The sequence below is a fragment of the Melitaea cinxia genome, chromosome 17, assembly GCF_905220565.1.
Source record: "Melitaea cinxia chromosome 17, ilMelCinx1.1, whole genome shotgun sequence".
In the NCBI taxonomy this organism is placed as follows: domain Eukaryota; kingdom Metazoa; phylum Arthropoda; class Insecta; order Lepidoptera; family Nymphalidae; genus Melitaea; species Melitaea cinxia.
The window spans coordinates 10,907,428-10,930,243 of NC_059410.1; the positions used below are offsets into that span (position 1 = coordinate 10,907,428).

At 34.0% G+C, this 22,816-nt stretch overlaps 1 protein-coding gene across 1 annotated transcript; it reads right to left on the reverse strand.

Moving 5' to 3' along the window:
* Nucleotides 1–1,943: 1,943 nt before the first annotated feature.
* On the reverse strand, nucleotides 1,944–21,763 carry LOC123661389 (alpha-amylase 2-like). The gene is made up of 10 exons (XM_045596353.1): nucleotides 21,347–21,763; nucleotides 17,911–18,012; nucleotides 7,673–7,849; nucleotides 7,129–7,280; nucleotides 6,624–6,804; nucleotides 6,401–6,516; nucleotides 5,742–6,249; nucleotides 4,730–4,930; nucleotides 2,536–2,697; nucleotides 1,944–2,079 (listed from the first exon to the last, which is right to left on the reverse strand). The coding sequence occupies exons 1-10, from the start codon at nucleotides 21,761–21,763 to the stop codon at nucleotides 2,068–2,070; spliced, it is 2,028 nt and encodes a 675-aa protein (XP_045452309.1). The 3' UTR covers nucleotides 1,944–2,067.
* Nucleotides 21,764–22,816: the final 1,053 nt, after the last annotated feature.

The following is a 22,816-nucleotide window of genomic DNA, read 5'->3' on the forward strand; positions in this document are numbered from 1 at the left end:
TTTTTTTATTCACGCTATAAAACTTATCTTACTTAGCTATGCTGAAAAAAAAATGTCATTTAGGTTTAGGCGCACTTTTCAAACGTGTGTTCTATTAACACCTCTATACTTACTATAAATTATCACATATACCTATCATAGTAAATAACTATACACCTTGAACATACACGTTTCTGAGTTCTCGCCAAATATGTGTTAAACAGTGTGTATCAGTAAAGTATTAAATATTTTTATTAATTTTTGGCGTGATTTTTATTTTAATAAATGTATTAAAAATTATAGAAATGTACGCATAATATAGGTTTATTAAATTACAATTATTTACGATTATATGGTATTAATGACATTCGTGGCGAATTATGGAAAAGCGCTAGCCAATACAACCTTTAGAGTTCTAGACATGTTGATAGTGATATGACCAGGAAATAAATAGGACGAACTATTTGCAAATCACTTCAAGCTTACTTTTATATGAATACACGAAGTAAAACTATTAGCTAAAAAGACTATAAACGCGAAAATTCTTCCAACTACAACACACAACTTCACTTTACATTGAATTTTACACATTAAATTAGAGGCAAACAAATTTAGATACAATGTACCAAAAGTTCAATGACAAATATATGAATATTATAGTATCGAAACATAGATTCGACAGTGATCAGTTATATTATTGACTGTGGATAATTGACTAATTCAGCTTTTTAAATCCCACTGCTGGGCAGGCATCGGACTCGGCTGCAGGATCGGAGTTTAATCCACCACGTTTCCCATATTCATTTCCACCATATTATATATTATGAGTAACGAACACCCAATAAGTTATCTATGATAACAACCGGGACCGACATCAAAACGTGCTCTTCAAGGTACATTATATCTAATAATTATATCTAAATAATTAACCGCCATGGCGTAGTGACGCCAATAAAAGCGCCACTGGTATCGATTCAATGGGATCACTCGGATTATCGCAATGGATATTTGTATTTCTCTAATATTTATTTTCGGTCCAGGTATATGTCCATGTGGGTCTCCCCACTGTGCTTAGGAAAGAACGCAAAGCTGTCGGTCACAGTTATTATCATAGACGTCTGATTTGATAGTTATAGAGTATATCCACTAACCCTCGACCTTTCCCCTGCATGGAGAAAGAAGCGTATACCTAGCAGTGGGATGTTACAGGCTGAATCAATCTATATATGTAAGTATGTCTCGTTATTGAGTCGTTTCACATTATTTTCTATAACAGTAAACTGTAGATACACCTACAGTCCCACACCTTCAATATATCATCTCATTGACCCTAAGGTTGCCTGAAAGAGATTGCTTTTAAGCAATAAGGTCGCCTTTTGACCATTTTTCTACTAATTATTGTTAATTTTGCTTGTTTATTTTATTTCTTGTTTGGTGTACAATAAAGTGTAAGTTAATAAATGAATAAATAAATAAATCAAAACTATTATAACGCTTATGGTGGGTTTTTATTTACTACAATATTCCACAATGGCTTGGGGGTTTATCTTATCGCCATAATTATCATTTTGTAATTGTGAACTGAAGATTTTACTTTATCTATTTCACTAATGATTAATTAAAATTATATAGATACTAATGGAATTGCTTCGAGAAAATATTCCTTAACGCCATCATTAATCTTTGATGAAATGTCAGCTTAAATAAATATTATACGTAAAAACATTGATATATATATATTATCTTTTTTAATTCTTGTGGCTTGAAAACATTTGAATATTTGTAATAATGTGTTAATATATGTTTAATTAGTAATGTTAATAAATTGTGAATCGCTGTTGCGCTGCAGTCTTATAATGATTGATGTCAATGATAGCGGTCGCAGATTCGATACTTGCATCTGGCAAATACTTGTATGGATAAAATGAAAAACGAAGAAAAAAAAAAACTAGAGGAAAACGTTACAAAAATTTATTACAGTAACTTCGTAAATATCACAAAACATTATCATAGTAGTTAGGACTATAATATTTTAGTAAAGTCTTTCGGAATTGCTTGAGGTATCTTGATGCACTTTTTTATTATATTTTACAAACGGCTCTGAAAAAAAAATGAATGATTTATATAAATTAAAAAAGTCTTCACAAAATTTAAACCTATAAAAATCGTAACGTCGACTTGAATATCACACATTAAATTAAAACAAATAAAACTCTAACTTTACCTCGAGAATTTTAGCAAAAGTTTATAAAATTAAAAAAATATTAAAATGCTAGAAGCAAGTGGTTGTATTGTCTAAACACTCGCACGACGATTTTCTGACGCAATGGGGTTGAGGGAAAGAAACATGCATATAGAACATCTACCTATTTTTCATAATTTAAAATTCATCGAAATAATATCCTCTTTACTCAACTGATTATTTCTCAACTTAAAAGCATTTTATGCTATTATTATTGGCCAAGCATTGATTGTTCTAACGAGACTATGCACTAAGTATAATTTATGAATGATTTAGAATCGTTTAGATAACATTGTTTAATTGAGAAAGATCACCTCAGTTCCTATGTGTATCGCGAGCATCATGTCATAATCTATAGCGCCGACCAATATATGAGCTCGACCGTCATTCCCAACTGTGACGGTTTTCCCGCGACAGGAGTTGTTTACTTTCTCGCCTGATATGACGTCACAGTATCTACCAGCTGGCAGGCAGGTCTGAAAAAAGAATAATTTTGACATCTCATATAGGTACATAGATATGGAATGAGGATTTTATTCAGAAGAATCTTGCAGTTAACGTAAATAATAAAAATTATCACTGTCCATGCCTAATGGAAAACATTATTATCTGTTGAATATTTGTGTTTTGTCAAGAGGCAGCCTTTTACAACTATTATATTGTAAAATAAAATGTTATTATGAGTCGAAAACTTTTTATATCTCGCCACATCTTGTAATTATGATCCAACGCTTATGAACTCTCCTCAAATTGTAATACATCGAACTTTGAAAAATAGAAATTTCTCGTTTTTTAACCGACTTCCAAAAAAGAAGGAGGTTCTCAATTCGACTGTATTTTTTTTTTATGTCACTAGGTCGGCAAACACGCGTACGGCTCACCTGATGGTAAGCGATTACCGTAGCTTATAGACGCCTGCAACACCAGAAGCATCGCAAGCGCGTTGCCGACCCAATCCCCAATCCCCCCAGAAGCTCTGGTCACCTTACTCACCAACAGGAACACAATACTGCTTGAAAACAGTATTATTTTGCTGTGATCTTCTGTAAGGTCGAGGTACTACCCCAGTCGGGCTGCTCCATATTTTGAACAGGAAATTCCTGCTGTGCCCTACCTCAGTTAGTTTTTATGTATGTTACGTCAGAACTTTTGACTGGGTGGAGCGATTTCGACAAATTTTCTTTTAATCGAAAGGTGGTGTGTGCCAATTGGTCCCATTTAAATTTATTTGAGATCTAACAACTACTTTTCGAGCTATATCTAATAATGCGTTTTTACTTGAAGCTTTTTTTCGTCGACCTACGTTGTATTATACCGCATAACTTTCTACTGGATGTACCGATTTTGATAATTCTTTTTTTGTTGGAAAGGAGATATCCCTAGTTTGGTATCATGATAAGGAAACCAGGATCTGATGATGAGATCCCAGAGAAATTGATGGAAATTCTTGAAAATCCGCAATAACTTTTTACTGGGTGTACCGATTTTGATAATTCTTTTTTTGTTGGAAAGGAGATATCCCTAGTTTAGTTCCATGATAAGGAAACCAGGATCTGATGATGGAATCCCAGAGAAATTGAGGAAAACTTTTGAAAATCCGCAATTACTTTTTACTGGGTGTACCGATTTTAATAATTTTTAATTTAATCGAAAGCTGATGTTTGTCATGCGGTCACATATAAATTTCATTGAGATCTGATAACTACTTTTTGAGTAATCTTTGATAACGCGCAGTTGTTTAATGAAACAACTTTTTTTTTGTCTGTCTTTGACTGTCAGTCCTCCCGTGACCATGGTTGCTGTAAAGTATCCGAAACGTCGGGAATCAAAAGTTAATAATAAACCGCGATAAAATCCGAAAAAAGTTGTTTCATTAAATGAGTAAAATTAGCGTAAACATTAGAAAACAAAACGCGTAGTTGCTTGAGTATTTTTTCGTCAATCTACGTTGTATTACTCGTCGATGTAATTGAAGTCGGTTTTTTTTTCGTTTACGAGCAAACACAATTATTTCTACTACTACTAATAGTAAACTACTGCTATGGTATAATACTATTAAAACTTAAAAAAACTTACTATATATGGAAAGAAGACTAATGTGAGTTTATAATAATGTTAATTATTTTTGTCTTCCAAACCCTAGTCACTCCTTCGTAGGTAACTTAGAGAGGAAAAAGTATCATCATCATCATCATCATTTCAGCCTATTGCAGTCCACTGCTGGACATAGGCCTCCGCAAGCTCATGTGTGTTGCCCATAGTCACCACGCTGGGCAGGCAGGCTGGTGACCACAGGGTTGGCTTTTGTCGCACCTAAGACGCTGCTGCCCGTCTTCGTATTCGTCTTCGTAGGGTTATCCCGCCATCGGTCGGCTTTATAGGTTCCAAGGTGGTAGTGGAACCTTGTTATCCCTTAGTCGCCTCTTACGACACCCACCCACCATTCTTTGGTACGGTAGCCACACAGCAGGAAAAAGTATATACAATAATATTTATAAAAGGCCTTACCTGTAAAGTCTGGTTCAGATCCCAATTATCTCCGTTAAATGCAATAAATGCGTTATTTCCTCGGCAGAAGGCGATCTGGTTGTTACCGTTGTCCCACCAGTTATTAACTCCCGTGTTACCGGCCACGTTGCGGAAGGCGACCATTCCATATATTTGTCTCCACCTGTGTTGGCATACCCAACCGTTACCACATGTACCGTCCTGAAACATTTGTTGTTTAATGAAGCAAGCTGATTATTTTAACCGACTTCAAAAAAGGAGGTGGTTCACAATTCGATTGTAATTTTTTAATGTTACCTAACAATTAATACTGATTGTATTTTGTATTTGGAAGTCAGTACTTATCATGTGGTCCCATTTAAATTTAATCTAGATATCCCTATAACCCTATCCCTAATAACGCGTATTTGAAGTCGGTCTTTCTTTTTCGAGAACAGACACAATTATTTGGCTATTTTAGTTAATTTGAACGATTATCAGTCACTTTAAGTTTGAATTTATAGACGTGAATGGGATAATGAATAGAAGATCACATTGGTAGGTCGAAGATCGCAATCTTTTATTACAGTTACACTAGGATTTTTTGATGAAAATAATTAAAAATATTTTCAGAATTTCGATTTCAATGCAAATAAATTATTCATTCATTATTTAATTTAAGAAATAATTCTTATATATATTTTAATGGTGAAATTTTTGCACAATATTTATTTGGCCGATGCCTACCTATTAAAAACGAATTATCAATAGAAATTCACGATTTGCGAGGACTCTACGTAATAAACCAAAAAAGTGAATATACTTAATAGTAAAATAAGTATACTTAATTAAAAAAGAACTCTTCCTTTTCGAAGTTTTAAGAAGTTTTTAAAGAAATTTTTAAAGATATTTACAATATCAGATAATATATGAAATTCTCAGATCAGATATATATACTCAAGTAACAAAAGTAACCTTCGATGACATTCTAAAATAACAAAGCGTAGAGATATCATATCTAGAGATAACTTACGGAATTAATGGAGGGTGATATAATATTTTGATTACTGTCCATAGGCGGTCCTACTTCGGAATCCCAGAAACTGAAACTACTCATGATTTGAGGTTCACCATATGGATGTGCAAGTAGAAAAGCTATAGCTCCCTTATACGGTCTAGGCTCTTTGTAAGTCAAAATTCCACCACCTCCTCCATGACCCCTTTCATTATCATGGTTATCAACAAACGTTAGGGAATCTCCAGATCTTAGCAGGCCCCAATCGGGTCCCCAACTAGACAGCCACCTTAAAGCATTATTTCCTCGAAAGGCGTTGCTAAGTTCTAACCCAACTTTAAACTCTGTCACAGCCCCAAGTGGTGTGTATTCGTCTCTGCTGACCGCTTCACCACCATAGTCGATAACTTCTTGGTAAATGTATGGACGGGCGTTTTGTGGAAATCCGTGAGAAGGATTCAAGTTATGGAGTCTGTCGTAGATTACTCTTAAGTCTCTTGGCCACATGTGTTTAGCAGCATCGATTCTACAAATAACGTACTTAAATTATATTATTTGGGTACCAATATCTAATGTTTTTATATACTGACATTGGAAAACTAATCAATAATGTGGAGATTCTTTAGAAGTATTTTGAAGGAAAATGTTCTACTAAAAACAACGAAAACTATACAAACCTAAAACCAGCCACACCAAGATCGATAAGATTATTCATAAAGTTAACGATCATTTGTCTGACATGCTCATTACTTTGGTCCAAATCCTTCAAACCAACTAGCTCACAGTTTCGTACCTGTAATTTGACATTGGACTTTTACCTCTTAATTTTATCTTTCATCAAGTTGCAACAAGAGATTAACATTTTCAAAAAATATGGAGCATTATCCAAACAGGACGTACCCGCCACGCATTATGTTGATAATCAGACCCGTCGATGCCACAATGCGGCCAGTTGAAATGCTCTCTATTGTAAGGAACGGCAGGGTAGTGCCAATCTCTGAACGCCGCCGTGCTACCTCCAGTACCCACATTCTCCGGAGGTTCGCCTGTCATGTGGTTAATGACAGCGTCCACGTAGATCCTTATAAGATTAGATTCGTATTTATTTGTTTGCTGAATACATTATAGTTAATTTGATGCCGTATAACATGCGTGCAATAGATCGAAAGTAACATGCATTAAATTTGGGACAGTTTTGAGTAAGATGTTTTTTTTTTTAATGAAAAAATCTCATAAAACAAAAAACGATTATTATTTATGAGAAGCTAAGTACTCTATGAGAATTTGGTCTGCATTTGTCCATGTTTTCATGAAGCTTATGAGATTTTTTCCATAGGTATGCAGCGCTGGCTCAGACTTTGTCTCGTAATTTCCCTGGCTCTAGGCTGAAAAGTAAATTACCAACCTCACTCCTGCAGCGTTGCATCGCCGTACCATGTCTGCAAATTGTCTCTCATTTCCAGATCGGGTAACAAGTTTATAGGAGATGGGCTGATACCGTTCCCACCATGGCCTATTATTTGCTCTTATTATCACGTTCTCATTAGGTGGGGATATCTACGTTTTACAAACTATATTAAAATTTTGTGTTACAACTAAAACGATGTTGCTTAAGGTTTTTAAATATCTTAAATTTGAATATTAATTCGGTTAGAGTAAAGCGAAAATATATTTGCTAGAAATTTGGTGCAGTCCAGCAGTAGATCACAGCTTGATAATACTGCTCTTAGGTTTGATTCTGTAGTAATAAGGTAACCTCCTTGAGAGGGTCGGGTCTAAGGTTAGCAAAGCGATTGCAATGTACCACGTATCGCAGGCATCTATAGACTGCGGTATCTGCTTATCATCAGGCGTACTTTATGCCATAGGTGCTACCTTTACAGTATAAAAGAAAATCACAGAATAGACTTTGCTAAGTACCAAGTAGTTAATGAAAATTTATAACTCACTTGAATTCCTCCGAATCCCCGAGGTCCTAGAAACCTTTCGCATTCTAAAGCAATATCATCCCATTTCCATTCGAAAAGGTGCACATTTACTGACCTTCCTGGCGCATAATAGGGATTCTTATACGCAGTGACAAGCGTCACATACGCTAGTATACTAAATATTAACGTCAGTTTCCCCTGTAAAATGTAAATTTTACAAGACTAAAGAAACAGCACTAAGAAGAAAAAATTATCTGGCTTTAGTGTCGGAACACTGTATTCTGCAGTAAAAATATTTATATGATTTATAATTTTTTCTATGAGAGTTATTAATGGTCACGTATATACTTTTGTCATAAAATATTGTATCCAATATATAATACTATTAAAAAGTACGCTTCAGCATGTAATATCCCACTACTGGGCATAGGCCTGTTTCCCCATGTAGGAGAAGAATCAGAGTTTAATTCACCACGTTGCTCCAATGCGGGTTGGCGGATATATTCCCTACTATGAGTAACGATCGCTATCAGGTGTACATGATAACAACCGGGACCGACGGCTTAACGTGCTCTCCGAGGCACGGTGGGGAGACCCACAAGGACTGCACAGACACCCAGACCACGGCAAACACCTGTATGGCCAATACAAATGTTTGTCATGTGCGGGGATCGAACCCGCAACCGCCAGCGCAACAGGTACAATCCATGGCTGTACCGTTGCGCCAACACGGTGTCTTAAAATAGTAATATTATCGAAATTATTACATTTTTAACATTTTTTATTTATTTATACTTTTTGTCATTTTTGTTGTTTTGTAAGGCAAAAATTTTTTAAACAGTATTTATACAAATTTTTATATATATAATTATATATTTAGTGTCTATAACTATTTAATAAATATTTAAACAAAATAAATGATTAGTATGTATTTTAAAATTAATTAGAAAGTCACTATAAGTATATATAATAGATTTTTATTTATAAATATGTATAATAAACTTTTTAAATATATTTTTTTAAGTATTATAACCTTTCGTGAGCGTTAAGTAACATACAAAAAAATAAATTAGCCGAATTGTTCGAGCCATTCTCGAGTTAAACGCTTAGTAACATTCATTTTTATTTATATACATTATATAATATTGTAAAATTTCGAAATCAAAGTTAATATTATAAATCGCTTACCATGTTATGTGTACACTTTTCGAGGAAATAACACTGCTTCCTATAGTTACCTCATAATATAACATACATATTATCTGCTTGATAACCATATCTAAAATATTAAAAATTGTTTTTAAGTACAGTAGCAAAATATTTAATCTTGCATATTTTTAAACGCGTCATAATTACCGATGCAGATAACTACTAATTTAAAACTGTTTAGGTACTATGCTAATTAATTATTTATTACTAGCGACCCGCCCCGGCTTCGCACGGGTGCAATGCTAATACTAAATATACTACAGAATGTCTTTATTTATAGTATGATATGAAGCTAGCTTATAGCATGGTTATTAACATAATAACAACAACATTCAAATATGCGTCGTTGGATTACACGTTGTTACAGAATGCGTTGAAGAAATAAAGGTTCACTGCTCGTTCCCCGTAGGTGATCATCATCATCATCATCATTACAGCCTATACAGTCCACTGCTGGACATAGGCCTCCACAAGTTTACGCCAAAAATAACGTGAACTCATGTGTTTTGCCCATAGTCAACACGCTGGGCAGGCGGGTTGGTGACCGCAGTACTGGCTTTGTCGCACCAAAGACGCTGCTGCCCGTCTTCGGCCTGTGTATTTCAAAGCCAGCAGTTGGATGGTTATCCCGCCATCGGTCGGCTTCTTAAATTCCAAGACGGTTGTGGAACCTTGTTATCCCTTAGTCGCCTCTTACGACACCCACGGGAAGAGAGGGGGTGGCTAAATTCTTTAGTGCCGTAGTCACACAACACAGCCCCGTAGGTGATAGCGTGATAATATGTAGCCTATATGTTGATCCGACTTCTTAATAATATTCGTACCAAATTTGAAGTAAATCCATGTAGTACTTTTTGTGTTTATCACGGACATACAAACAGACAAAAATTCTACAATATTTTTGGCTTCGGTATCGTTGTCGATCACACCCCAAGTATTCTTTTAAAAAAATATTCAATGTACAGTTTTGAGTTTCTTACCACTTTATTATATGTATAGATTTTTAATCAAATACCTGTAACATTTGCATCTATCTCGCATAAATTTTAAATAGTTATATGTGTGTGGCGTCAAAACATGGTATTTTATATTTTTAAGTTGTAACTCTGAGTATTTTGTACCAAGTTGTTTTTTCACAATTTATTTATTTTTTAATTTATTTTCCTTATCAACAGTTGAACAGTTTGTATCTATCAATATTATATCGCAAAACTTTTTTTATATTTTGTCGGAATTAAATACATATATGGTTGATTTGTCCTAATCTAGATACATTTACACAATATGTTATTCTCAAATATATAAAAAAAGACTTTCATCGACAAGTATATGACAACACACTATTTGGAATAACTTAAAAACTGCTCTTCCGATCTCGCTCAGATTTAAATGAGACCACACAAGAACCTTCGAATCAGAAAGAATCATCAAAATCGATACACCTAATAAAACTAGTAGAAGTAACTCAAACAAAAAAAAATACATATAATCGAATTGAGAATCTCCTCCTTTTTTGAAGTCGTTTTAAGAAAGGTTTGCACTCCAAGATGTGGGCATAATGTATTTTTAACCGACTTCCAAAAAAGGAGGAGGTTCTCAATTCGACTGTATTTTTTTTTTTAATGTATGTTACATCAGAACTTTTGACTGGGTGGAGCGATTTCGACAAATTTTCTTTTAATCGAAAGGTGGTGTGTGCCAATTGGTCCCATTTAAATTTATTTGAGATCTAACAACTACTTTTCTAGCTATATCTAATAATGCGTTTTTACTTGACGCTTTTTTCGTCGACCTACGTTGTATTATACCACATAATTTTCTACTAGATATACCGATTTTGATAATTCTTTTTTTGTTGGAAAGGAGATATCCCAAGTTTAGTACCATGATAAGGAAACCAGGATCTGATGATGGGATCCCAGAGAAATTGATGGAAATTCTTGAAAATCCGCAATAACTTTTTACTGGGTGTACCGATTTTGATAATTCTTTTTTTGTTGGAAAGAGGATATCCCTGGTTTGGTACCATGATAAGAAAACCAGGATCTGATGATGGGATCCCAGAGAAATCGAGGGAAATTCTTGAAAATCCGCAATAACTTTTTACTGGGTGTACCGATTTTAATAATTTTTAATTTAATCGAAAGCTGATGTTTGTCATGTGGTCACATATAAATTTTATTGAGATCTGATAACTACTTTTTGAGTAATCTTTGATAACGCGCAGTTACTTGACTATTTTTTCGTCGATCTACGTTGTATTACTCGTCGATATAATTGAAGTCGGTTTTTTTTTCGTTTGCGAGCAAATACAATTTTTTACAAAAGATCATTGTGATTCCACATGGGGTGAATCTTGTGTTCAGCATAAACAAGTCCCGAGTAGCTAGTATTTTATAAAGATACTTTCCTTATTGCATTTAATTCACTATTTTTTTTTAATGAGTAATCGTCCTTTTTAATCGCCTTAAAAAGGGCGAAGTTCTTCATTCGACTGTATTTTTTATGTGTGTTACTTACCTCATAACTTTTTACTGAGTGTACCGATTTTGATGATTATTTTTCAATCGAGACGTGGTGAGAGATCTGACGAGTACCTACTTTTTTAAATTGCTTGATGGGTTTAGAGGCTTTCTACTTATTCAGACTTTTTTTCGTCTGTCTACGTTGTTATTACTTGTCGTTATTTATCTCAATTAAAATAGTCTAGGCTGGTGCATTTTTGCTCAAAGAATCGGCATATAAATGTGATTCAAAGGGGAAATACTGCCAGCTGCATTCTTGTTATCATTCCACGCGGACATGATTTATACCGTAACTATGTATATGTAAATATTAATTCTCAAGTTGTGAATTGTAAGCATGTTTAATTATCAAAAACAGAAAAAAATATTAAAGGGAGCCATCCAATACATAAATTACGTTTACGTGAATTTCACGATGTTTTTTACCCCTACCTGTCCTTGTCACAGTTGGTCATATTTATGAGACCCATTCCTTACTTACTTATTCTTAGTGTGACGTCAAATATTTTGCAATTTGACGCCTTTTTTAATTATTATTTAGTAAATTAAAACATCAGTTTCGACATTATTTTTAGTTCCATTTAAGTTATTTTTTCAATAAAATCAACACCATTTCATCATGCGTATGAAATCGCACAATGTCACACTTCGTTGACTCCTACCTCCTACCCCTTAAGGTGTGACGTAACATAATTTATGGATGGCCCTATATAGATGTAACTACACGTATGTCAGGCATTTCCCTCGCTTTCTACTCTAACATGTTATACTTATATGAAGAAAAACTAATTTTGGTAAAACTTTTTATACGCTGTGCTGTTATGTGCATTAAACTACATAGTACCTCTAATTCAAGGAGTATATTAGTAAATAGAATTAGGTCAATAAGGTCATTCGTTCATCATTAGTATTCCTTGTCATAATATTTCATTTACTAAATGTTGCCAGTATAGTGATTTGACGAATAATATATTGATTATTAGTGAGTTATAACAATTACATTTTAATTATTACTATTTAGGCCATACGTACTATTAGGAGTAAGTAAGAGAAAGTAGAAGAAAGGAGTAGAACTAAGTAAAAGAAAATACTAAAATCGACAATATAATTTTCCAATACAAAATGTTTCTAGCTGTAAAACATCAATGTCTTTTGTCAAAAAAATCATGGCTTGGTTGTTAAATATTTATTGGTGCATTCAGAAAAACTTTATTTTTACCCGACTGCCAAGGAAGGGTTATGTTTTTCGCGCGTATCTTGTATGTATGTATATTTGTATGTAATATTCTTTACTACCTCATATTTCCAGAACCACTGAACGGATTTACATAATTGAGGTATCATTAGGTTCGTCTTAGCTGCCCAAGTGTTCTTAGATAGGTGGCATTAAAAAAAAATCAAACATGGCGGCTGCGCGAAGCCATTGTAGTTAATGAAAAAAATTTTTTTTTCTCTAATACTACAATATGGGTATCAAATTGAAGGGCACAATACAAGGATTTTAAAAATGTATATCATGATTATTATTACCGTAATACTAATAAAGAAATACAATATTAAAGTTTAAAAAATGTGGACTTTGCTCTTTCCCACGCCGATGCCATGCCAAACTCGCCTCCTAGGCGACGATCAACTTCGGGGTGTAGCCTTTCTAATAAAATACAATGGTTAAAAAAAACATACAATTAAAATTACAAATAAAAATTAATAAATGTCACACCAATTTACAATTACATTAATAAAATCAATAACAAATACATAATACCAAATACAAACAAATAATTTTAATAATAATTTCATTATATTAAAACTAATAGTTGTTGACTTAAGCAGTCACCTATTTGCTAAAGCTCAGGCTTACGTTGCTTTGAGCAGAGTGAGATCTTTCTCCGGGCTTGCTATCAGTTCTCTTGACCCTAAAAAATTACTTAATCAACCACATGATGTAAACTGTTTTAATAAATTGAACCGATTACGCAATTTGTCTGACTAAAAAGACATAAATAAAATAATAATTAAAAATAAACAAAAAACCCGCCTGCGTGAAGAACAACTAATAGAAAATCAACTGAAAAAGCTGGAACAAGATAAAAATTCAATATGCACACAAAGTCAGCGAAATAAATAGAAACAATATCAAACATTTTGTGCTGTTCATTTAAAATATATTAATACGGTAGTTCTTCGCAACTTTATGCAACGTCGTAGATAATATGCAGTCGGAGGCATGAAATTAAAGGATAAGTCAAATCATTCTCTCTTTGTGCATGTCTCCGACTGCATGTTATGTACGACGTTGCATAAAGTTTCGAAGGACTACCGTATTAATATATTTTAAATGTACAGCACAAAATGTTTGATATTGTTTCTATTTATTTCGCTGACTTTGTGTGCATATTGAATTTTTATCTTGTTCCAGCTTTTTCAGTTGATTTTCTATTAGTTGTTCTTCACGCAGGCGGGTTTTTTGTTTATTTTTAATTATTATTTTTTTATCAATATTTTTGACAAATATAATAATGTAGGTGATACAAAGTTCATCAGGTCATCTTGTATACAATAAAATACGTGATTGGCTAGAAGCCATCGGGTGTGAAGATTTGGATCGAGACTGATGAGTGGATGCATGGGACTGACGGCTTTGAGTTTAAAAATGCCTGAGAAATGATTGAGTCAGTGGAATATGGATGCGTGGTGTGCGAAAAGGAGCAAATACTATCTATAACAGTACATAAATATTTTTATTTGGTTATTTTATTTATTTATTTATATACCCTTTTCATCCCTGTAATATATATTTGTAAATATCTTTTATCAACGATAGTGATGCTTTTTTATCGCTATCATCTGCTTCCGATGATTTAAGCGGTGTTGATAGTTATCATTTACAATCTATCTTTAAGCGACATGTCAGACTCCCGTTTTGAGAGTACCTCTAAGAATTTATATTTAGTACACATAAATGTGTGCTGTGTGGCTACGGCACTAAAGAATTTAGCCACCCCCTCTCTTCCCGTGGGTGTCGTAAGAGGCGACTAAGGGATAACAATGTTCCACAACCACCTTGGAACTTAAGAAGCCGATCGATGGCGGGATAACCATCCAACTGCTGGCTTTGAAATACACAGGCCGAAGACGGGCAGCAGCGTCTTCGGTGCGACAAAGCCAGTACTGCGGTTACCAACCCGCCTGCCCAGCGTGGTGACTATGGGCAAAACACATGAGTTCACGTTATTTTTGGCGTCAACTTGTGGAGGCCTATGTCCAGCAGTGGACTGTATAGGCTGTAATGAATGAATGAAACACATAAATGTACAAAGTATTCCTGTTCATTATTCAGATTTGTATCAGTCATCAGTTTTCTCAGTAATGGAAATATTAATGGTATCCTAGTCTCAGAGTCTTTTTTTTTAATTTAAATTTCAACATCCATAGGCTCTTGAGTGCCCATGCCTTTTTTATTTACATTTTAATTTTCAAGCGTTGAGGCGTATTATTTTCAACATTGCATGCTTCAAATTACGAACTAAAGTTTATTTATTACATATTATAGTTATACATATATATTTATGTAGGTTAATAATTAGGATAATTATTTACGACTATGGTTTTTTTTTATTCTACATGCTCCATTAATTTTATAACACACTACATGCTTTATACTTTACATTGTGTGACCTCTACATTGTTAATTTACCGCATTGTCGACGGCCACTCTCATTTTTCTAAAACAGCGCCCGCCGCCAGTTTCGCGAGCACATCCTCAATAACATTCGCATCCCTATTATGGATCGTCATTTTGAGGCTGTGCTCGAGAATTTGCCTATGGTTAGCCTCCACCACCCTTCTGACGAAGTGGCCAATTGCGTCGTCCTTGTCGTCGGTGTAATAGACACAGGTGTTAGTGTGTCTAGTCACCGCGAGAGACCGCAGAGTCTTAGCTCAAGTCTTGTTTGCCCTCAACTTCCTTTTCATAACCGGGATTCCACCTGATCCGTAACAACCGCATTGATCGGACATCGACGGATCGGGTGGGGGAGGGGTTGCAATATATCTCCGCTCTCATATCCCTTTTAATATCATTGACAGTTGGCAACCTCAGACCGATGGAGCAGAGTATTTTTTGTGGAGATAATTTATTCACATACAAAACTCCTACTTGGTGTTTTTATAGCACATACCTTACTGTAGATTACTTTACTTCGTTGGAATCGTTACTTCAAAATTTAACTCCTTGTATAGTCATAAAGTAATCATGGGTGATTTTAGCACCTGCCTGCTTAAAAACGATCACCAGTCTTCCCGTCTTAAAACTCTTATTAATGCATCAAATCTTTATATTTTACCTTTACATGCTACTCATGCTTTCCCTATTTATGTTCCTTCTTTGTAAGATCTAATTTTTGTTTCATTCGTTGACCATGTTGAAAAACACGGGCAATTATCTGCTGATGTGTTTTCTTTTCACCATTAGTTGTATTTATCGTATAAAATCAAAACCTCTAAACTTCAATCAATAATTATTCTGCAGCGAAGTTTTAGTGAAATAGATTTAGATAGACTCCAGAATGATGCAGCGAAAATCGATTGGTCAGGTGTTTGCATGGAGAAACAATCAACGACTAAGTGGCTGTTTTTAACTCTCTGCTGTCTCCACTTTATGATGTACACGCACTTATTTGACCTGTAAGGATATGGCATCACCCAGGTCCACTGATCACTTCTAAAATTAGAAAATTACACGAGAAAAGGGTTTGCGCAAAGACCCGCTATAGATTGAATAGCAATGAAACTACATAGTAGAGAGAGCTAATTAAGGCTCGGAATCGTTTTGTAATACCCTATTAGTTTAGATGCACAACGATGTCACATCTATAAATCTGTCATCGAAGAAGAAGATCCTAGTAAAGGCTGGAATTTTCTAAAATCATTTGGAGTTGGCAAAGCACATCAGGAAATCGCTCTCAAAATTTAGATTTTAATGAGTTGAATCTTCATTTTTCTCATTTGTCACCATTAATAATGTGACTAAATCCTTGACAAAAAATCAACTTTTAACCTTAACAACTCCCGAATTCCCGATACCAAAACTAAACCCAAAAGTCCAAGAGGGCCAGACCTTCCTCATTTTATAAAAGCTGAAAGTGTATCAGCGCATGCTCCCAACACAGGTTGAAGCAATATCAAAGGCATTTGTACGAATTTGATACGTAGTATCTGCCAAAGTAACCATGAGTTAAACTTCGTATTTGCCATTGCTCCTATCGATGTTAGGAGCGTCCACTGAGAAATTTTCAGCTTTAATGAAATGACGATAGCATGGTCCTCCTGGTCTATTAGCTTTAAGTCCAACTCCGTCAGGTTTGACAGTATTATCATAAGATACATGTTATATTGACATTACTGAGGATCAGATTAATAAACTTGGGCGCATCCAGAATTTATGTGTACGATATTCGTATTTGGACTTCTTAAATATGACCATATCTGTGTATTCCGTAAAAAACTCAAATGGCTGCCAATTCACTTTTACAGGAATACGCATATTCTCAACCTACTAACAACAACAACAACAACTAATAACAACTACTAACACTAACAACTCTATCATATCATATCAAACTATTAACAACTCTATTCTATTTAATCCTGTTGCACCTGCATATCTAAAGCAACATGGCTTCATGAACGAATCTTCGTTCTGAGGATAGCTTACTTCTTAAAACTTGCTTTCACTCCTCTTCCTTTGTTAAAATCAATTTGATTTGTTATAATATTTCAGTTCTGGTGTACAATAAAGTGTATTATTAAAGTGTCATTAAAGTGTTACATACATAATATTTAAAAAATTTGCCTATAATTTTTATAATTAAAATAATATAATAAACAGTTTATCTGTGAACTGATTTTAAAAAAAATCCTAATTATTTTGGTAACTCATTTTAAAATGTACGTATCGCATTCGCATTATTTTGATAAGTTTATTTATTAATTATGTATGTAACTATTATACAACCTGAAGAGTACAGCTACAAAATTTCGCGTAAAAGCATCTTTAATAATTGTTTAACCTTTGAATGACGTTTGTTTACGAAGGCGACTCCCGCAAAATTTTAATTTCATAATTTCATTCAATAAGTTGTCGCTCACGTAAACGTCGGTAGAGAGAGAGTGAGTACTATATTCCTTGACGTAAACGATGCGTTTGGCCGTTTCTCTATACTCCATGTTTGGCCGTTTGCTCAATGTCTCAATCGCTTGATCTGTCACTTGTCATTACTGATTAATCGAGTAATAACGTCCTGTTACTGTGTTGTTGTGCATTTAAACAATTTACAATGATCTAAGTGTTTTGTTTTAAAACTTTATCCGAACAAATAATTATTATCGAAAAGATAAAATTTAAATTCTTTTAATTCAAACAGTATATAAAAAAATTAGTTGTATATACAAAAACTATAGAAAAATGTCTAAAAAACTCATTTTCGTATTAGCATTTATAAGCGTCTTCTCTATTATTTACGCCTGCAATGAAGCTATTTGTGCAAGTGTCGTTTCAAAGTGTATGCTTACACAATCATGCAAATGTGATTTAAAGGATTGTTCCTGCTGCAAGGATTGTTTCAACTGCCTCAGTTATTTGTACAGCGAATGTTGCAGTTGTGTTGGTGAGTTTATTTCATGGACGTAACAGCATGATAAACTTTCGTAAATATTAAAATTATAATTGAGTAATGTTAGGATTGTCAATCCATTGATTTTAAAATGTTTTATTTAAAGTTAAACAAAATTATAATTTAGCAGTAGTGTTATAAGCACATTCTAAGCAAAATATCTGATTTTAATATATTGAAGTATTTTATTTTAAAAGGTATTTTATATTTTGGCAATGATGTACAATACAGGTAGATTTTTTTTATCGGAGGTTAAATTTTTGTTATTTCTGACTCTACATTAATTCCGGTGCTGCGGTAAGTACTCATGCTCCGTACTGCGACTATCACGCGTTATTTTCGAACGAATTTACGTAAAAACGATCTTTACTGCAAGATCAAAATACGATACGGACTGACCTTTAACCACTGACAAATAGACACTTTTAAACAAAATAACGCATCAGACATAATATTCTAATGAAATTAGTAAATTGCGTGCTAGAATATAGGTATAGAAATTCGAAAAATACCCAAAACCGAATCGGAGCACCCCACTGTCCAAGTGGTCTTGGTCTGCCCTACCCCTAGTGTTTTTTTTAAGTCATTTTTTTTAATAAGTCATAAGGATTGTACATAATTACCAATATTTTAAATTGTGTTTTAATTTTTACAAGTTAAACTATGGAAAGTTGAAAACAACACATGCTTTTAAAGTCTTAGACACAAACATTGTTGTAAATAATATAGTATTACTTTTTATTAATTATAGTTTTATTTATTTTTAGATATGTGCCCCAAGCCAAATGACACACAGACAGAACTTTCAAAGTCCTCCTACGTAGAAGAATTACCCGATAATGTTCCGGGACTATTCACCGCCTTGACTAGTGACCCCGATCCACAACAAAGATGGCTATCTATAACATATCCTGTGGATATAGACTTATCTGCTTATAGACCCACTCCTGAAAGACAACTGGTGTATCACTTACGTAAGTAAATAAAAAAAAATGTATCCTAAATTGAACAAATTTGATGTTCAATATTTAAATGCTGAGTTTCTTGTCGATTAATCTCAGCAGAATCTATGTTTCAAATTGGTTGTAGCTTACCACTAATTATAAATTATTTAGAAGGGAGTAACATAATTATATGTAATTTGTGAAATAACAAGTCAAAAGTGCTTTTGAAGCCAACTTGAATAAAGAAATTTAAATATCAGTAATTTTTTATCAGAAAATATAAACTGAACTATTCTAAAGTATATTAATAGAATTTGCAATTTATAAACAACACCTGGCTTTCTTGATACAAAACCCCACAGAGATGAGAGATCTTATTTCAAGATGACTCATTTAGTTGGAATTTTCTACCTGTGTCTCTTTGTAATTGCAGTGTCATTGAGATCCTTTAATGACTTATCGTAAATTTACATTTTACTATTATCATTAGGAATGAGAAATTTTTATCCATTGAGAGAATTTTTTATTTATTTGTTTCACTTAATAAAATCTAAATAATTTTATGTTGAAGTTTAATGAGAGTTATTAAATGTATCAATGTGTGTAAATAAATTAAAAAGTGAATAATTGTGGTTCTGTTTTATATGTGATTATTAATAAATACATAATACCACACCACCACAATAACCACATAAACCAAATAATAAAAAAGTAATTATTTATTTTTGTAATCCAATTTAGCAAACTATATACAAAGATTGGTACCATCTGATATCAATATTAACTATTAAAACAAATATGACTTGCTATTGAATTAAAATAGCTATATGTTTGTTATTTATATCTTGGAACATAAGAAGCCGACTGATGGCAGGATAACCATCCAACTGCTGGCTTTGAAATACACAGGCCGAAGACGGGCAGCAGCGTCTTCGGTGCGACAAAACCAGCCCTGCGGTCACCAACCCGCCTGCCCAGCGTGGTGACTATGGGCAAAACACATGAGTTCACGTTATTTTTGGCGTAAACTTGTGGAGGCCTATGTCCAGCAGTGGACTGTATAGGCTGTAATGATTATATGAAGACCTCTCATAGCTTTTTTTATTACTTTTATAACATACTACTTATATACTTTGTAACAGATATTGGGTTTAATGTGTAAATTTTAAGTGACTACCTGTTACAATTCCAAGAAAAAGCTCTATGACAAACTGATAGAACAGATATCTGATTCTTAGTAATAGGTGTCAGTTAATATCCTTCAAAGGATATGGAACTGTAAAAAAAAACTGCATAATAATTTGTTTTGGGTTGTTCTGTATGATATAATCATCTTAAATCTGATGCAAAGAACTCATTAGGTTGATCAGATTGTTTACCCATCAGATTTGATAGGTTTAATCTGATGCAAAAAGTTAGTCTTTCCATCAAATTTTTTACCACAGCTTGTCAGTGTCACATTATATTCCTAATCTTTAAGTTTTCTTATGCAAGTATTTTAACTCAGAATATAATTTCTTACTTATAGAGAGTGTAGAGCAAGAGTCAGAACCAGTAAGCCGCGATATTGTAACATTCAACTGTACGGTTGCCTACATGTCACAATGCATGTCCTGCGATAAATGCAGAGCATCTTGTAGATCAATGGGATCTAATAGCTTCAGGTAAAATTGTCGTTATATTATTATTATTTTTTTTTACGAGAATTGTGCAGACAGAGGAGTATGAAATTTCGCATACTTGTTTATATAGAGAAGGAGTGCAGAATGCTAATTTTTTTTTAATTTTGCATAAAAATGAAATACCGTGTATTTGACACACACACACGCATAAATATTATTTAAATTAATTATGGTCGAATTTTGACCACTAGGCTACCACTAGTATATGTAATAAAATGAATAATTAATTACGTCAAATGAATTTCATGATTTTTCAGTCTCTTTGGTAAGGAGAATATTTTGTGACTTTCCTATTAAAAGAATTTTTTGCGCTTACATTACATATATTTAGTTTCACTTATACGTATGTATAATTTAGCATACTACACTCACCGGCACGGAAACTTGGCCAAGTATAAAATTTGTGATAACTTTAATTTTTTTCAGTTTACACTGCAAATTTAAGCCAATTTTGATCGTTGTTCATCCAATTAACGTCTTTAATACGTAATTAAACATAAATAATGTTTTTTTTTCGTTTATAATGAAGTTTAAGCGCAAAATCACATTTACACAAAATTAAACACTGCAGTTTTGAGCACTAGTAATAAAAACTGTTTGAACTGTTTGAACTTTGGTGAGCTTTTTAATATCGCGTGTTTCTTTCTCTAGCCCTTATGACCGCCTGCATTCGGTCTGGCATGCTTTGGATGACATTTTTGATGTTTTGTTGCGACAAGTCGCGCCAGGCAATCAATGCAGCATCTTGAAGCTGGTTAAGAGTTTGTGGTGGGTTCGATGCTGTTTTAATTGTCTTTTTTAGCTTATCCCAAATATGCTCTATTGGATTTAAGTCGGGGCTGCGAGCTGGCCACTGCAATTTTTGAATACCAACCTCTTGAAGGTACTCATTTACGATTTGAGCGACGTGTGGATGTGCATTATCATGCATTAAAATGAATTGTTCATATCCAATTAACCCTCCAAAGGGTAAAACATGTTCTTGAAGGATATCCTCGACGTATCGTGTTGCAGTTAGAGCTTTATTGACGATGATCAATTCTGTACATGCATCAGAACTAACGCCACCCCATACCATTATAGAGCCTCTACCAAAACTCACTGTTGGAGTGCTACTAATCGCCAGATATCATTCAACTTTCCTTCTCCACACACGTTGTCGACCATCAGATGCATTTAAAGCAATCCTGCACTTATCCGTTAACAAAACCTTTGCCCTTTTCTCATGAGACCGTTAGCATGTTCGGGGGCAAATTGAAGTCGAGGTGCTTTATGCTGTGGGAAAAGCTATTGGCCACGGGCTAGTCTTCTTGCCCTTAATTAACTTCCTCTATACATCTTCTCACCGTACGCTCACTAACATTTACGTTCCTGGAGATTTGAAACCGCTGCTGGATCTCGACAGCAATAAGGAAGCGATTTCTTAAAATCTCTAACACAATAAAACGGTCGTCATGAGCTGACGTCCAACGTAAACCACCACTACCTGATCTGCGTGTGCCGAGGCTAGTCTCTTGCTACCGTTTTGGTGCGTATTGGATCGAAGAACGCGGTACATTAAGGGTAGTAGCCACTTCACGATGGGTTTTCCCTTGTTCGAGTAATGCCACTGCTTGTGCTATCTGACTTGGTGACAAAGGCATTTTTATGGATTCTTAGGCGCCTTTAGATGTTTATTTATCACAATAAAACCAAAGCACTTCGACAACTTAACACTCGCAAATTTCACAACACAATTCAAAACGTAGAGTTCGTCAGATAAATGACACGATTCAACTAAACTTCAGAATCCAAACCAAAATGTCCTTCAACTCAGTTAAATATCCTCTTAGGAATAACGTAAACATTATTTCTACCCACTTATACAGTAAGAAAAAAGTTAGACACACTTAAAAATTTGTTATCGCATGTTATGAGTTTGGCCAAGATTCCGTGCCGCTGAGTGTATAAATATTTTCATAAGCATTGGATCTTATAAGTCACCTTGAGCGAAGTTTCAACTTTGCACTGTATTTGTAAATTTTAATGTTTGGCGTTTTTGATTTGTATGATTAAGGTTGTTTAGGCGACTTTAAGGTTCTAACGATTCGACCGCCTTAGTAAATTATTATATTATATCTTTTTTATTTAT